The sequence below is a fragment of the Pinus tabuliformis genome, chromosome 3_2 (genome assembly GCF_031772625.1).
Source record: "Pinus tabuliformis cultivar Carrire ecotype Pingquan chromosome 3_2, CPIR1, whole genome shotgun sequence".
In the NCBI taxonomy this organism is placed as follows: Eukaryota; Viridiplantae; Streptophyta; class Pinopsida; order Pinales; family Pinaceae; genus Pinus; species Pinus tabuliformis.
Window position 1 is genome coordinate 1,069,391,694 of NC_142302.1, and position 2,548 is coordinate 1,069,394,241.

The 2,548-nt window shown below is 36.8% G+C and overlaps 1 protein-coding gene across 1 annotated transcript; it reads left to right on the forward strand.

Annotated features, from left to right (window-relative positions):
* Positions 1-897: 897 nt before the first annotated feature.
* On the forward strand, positions 898-2,301 carry LOC149184372 (glucan endo-1,3-beta-glucosidase-like). Its single transcript, XM_089418919.1, has 2 exons — positions 898-1,036; positions 1,162-2,301. Exons 1-2 carry the CDS (start codon positions 1,018-1,020, stop codon positions 2,118-2,120), a joined length of 978 nt encoding a protein of 325 aa, XP_089275045.1. The 5' UTR covers positions 898-1,017; the 3' UTR covers positions 2,121-2,301.
* Positions 2,302-2,548: the final 247 nt, after the last annotated feature.

Sequence of the window (2,548 nt, forward strand, 5' to 3'; positions counted from 1 at the left end):
ATACCTAGATGCATAATCACTATAAAACTTATCTTTATTAATAAGAATCTTTTAAAGTAACTTTAAAAAACAAAAAATATAAATAAAGATTAAATAGACCATTCAAATACTATTAAAAACCTATTGAAATATTAGTATTTCTTTATTTAAACCAAGAAAATATAAATAAAGATTAAATAGACCATTCAAATACTATTAAAAATCTATTTGAATATTCGTATTTTTTTATTTAAACCATGAAATCTATTTCAGGGAAAAAAAATCCGTCAACTTTAAGCTATCGTTCTCCTTTATTTAAAACCATCAAAACTATTCTATGAAAATAAAAACCTTCAAATTTAACATGATCTTTCATTATCAAATTTCCAAGCCTGATTTACTAAGAACTACAGAAAAGTTTGGCATCCTTTGTTTAAACTATCAAACCGTCTATAAACAATCAAAATCGTCAGATTTGACATGCTATTGTCAAATTCCAACCATGATTTACAAAGAAATATAAAAAATGTTTATGCTGAGTGAGAGTGCGATAAAAGTCAAATAAAAAAGCCTTTACAATGGTGTGTAAGATATGTGATGTCATGTTGCAGTTTAATATTCATCAAATTGATGACAGTATTTTTAATTGAAAAATAAATAAGTATATTGTGCATTCAACTCATTTATTGTGCATTTAGTGAAACTCAGGTCAATGGAATGACAATATAGTACGAAAACTTCGATGGGTGGCTGCTGTATCAATGTGTTAAAAGCAATAAAATATATTTTGTAGTCTGGTGGCAAAAACAATCACCTGTTTATGTAATCATCCTTGTGGTCCTTGGACGGAGCCGTTACGCATTTGCTTTCCTTCTCTAAACACTGCACGGAATCTATCATTTCTCCTATATATACAGTAGAAAGGATCTTTCTCTCACAGTATCCCATAATCTCTAGCAATCCACTTCAGGCCATAACTATCATTTTTAATACGCCACTCTTCTTTTATTTGGAAGTAAATATACAGCCAACCGAGGAATGGCATCCAGCAACAGAGGTATCAAACATGATTCCTTTTAATTTTCTAGTTATTATCCAAATGTAAGTGTGTAATAATCATGAATGGTTCTTGGAATTGAAGGTCTGTGATAATCTGACTAAATTGTAAGAATATTATTGCAGTTGGAGTATGCTATGGAATGGTTGCAGACAATTTGCCACTTCCATATCAGGTGGCAAATCTGATAAGATCTCGCAACATCGGCAAAGTCAGGCTTTTTCAAGCACAGCACGAAGCCCTTCGAGCCTTGCAAAACAGCGGGGGAATCGAAGTGATTGTGGGAGTTGGGAATGACGAGCTCCAGAAGATCGCATCCGATGAGGCTGCAGCAAACGGGTGGGTCAACGACAACATTCGCCAATTCTATCCGGCCACCAACATCAAATACATCGCAGTCGGCAACGAAGTTTTGGCGATAGAAAATCGGCAGCATCTTCCCTATCTCGTTGCTGCGATGAGAAACATTCAAACCGCAGTGCGGGGTGCCAATCTGCAGAACTCTATCAAGGTTTCCACCACCCACGCCACGTCTGTTCTGGGAAAATCGTATCCTCCTTCTCAGGGAGAATTCGCTGATGAATTGAAGAGCAGCATGAGCGATGTACTCAACTTTCTGGCAGAGAATGAGTCTCCTTTCATGGCTAATGTGTATCCCTACTTTAGTTACAATTACAACAAGTCCCAGATCTCGTTAGACTATGCTCTGTTTAGATCCGCGGATCCGGTGGTGAATGATGGAGGTCGTCTCTATAAAAGCTTGTTCGATGCGCTGGTGGATTCTCTGATTTCGGCTATGGAGAAATCGGGTCATCCCGATATTCCCATCGTCATAACTGAGAGCGGGTGGCCTTCGGCGGGCAATGAGGCGGCTACTGTTGAGAATGCGCAGACTTACAACAACAATCTGATCAAACATGTGCTTTCAAATGCTGGAACGCCAAAAAGACCTGGACAGCACATTGATACATACATTTTCGCTCTTTTCAACGAGAATTTGAAGGGCGGGGACGAGCCAGAAAGACATTTTGGACTTTTCTATCCTGATCAAAACCTTGTTTACCCTGTCAACTTTTCTCCTTAATTGATCTGTCTTTACCATTCGAATATACAATACTATCCATTTTCTCACAATAAAACGAAGGCCTGAAATCTTTGATTTCTTTCGCCTTCTACAAATGTAACGCCATGCATAGATTGGAACCTGTACCTTGACATCCTTGTGCACACTTGGTTAATACCAGAATAATAAGAATATTATGATATGTGGAGAACATCTCATTCCTGTCACCTGCATTCTAAAAATGCCAAAATACGAGCACTCAAACCAACCAAATCAATAAGTCATTTTAATATCCATTTTACATTTTGCATCCAATGAATTTGAATTTGACCGCAATAAATTATTTTAAAATCCATTTGACGTATCCTATCCATGGGAGATTTTGCTGACCCATAGGATATGCCATTTCAAATAATCATGTTTATAGTTCGATTAACTGGATGGACCAT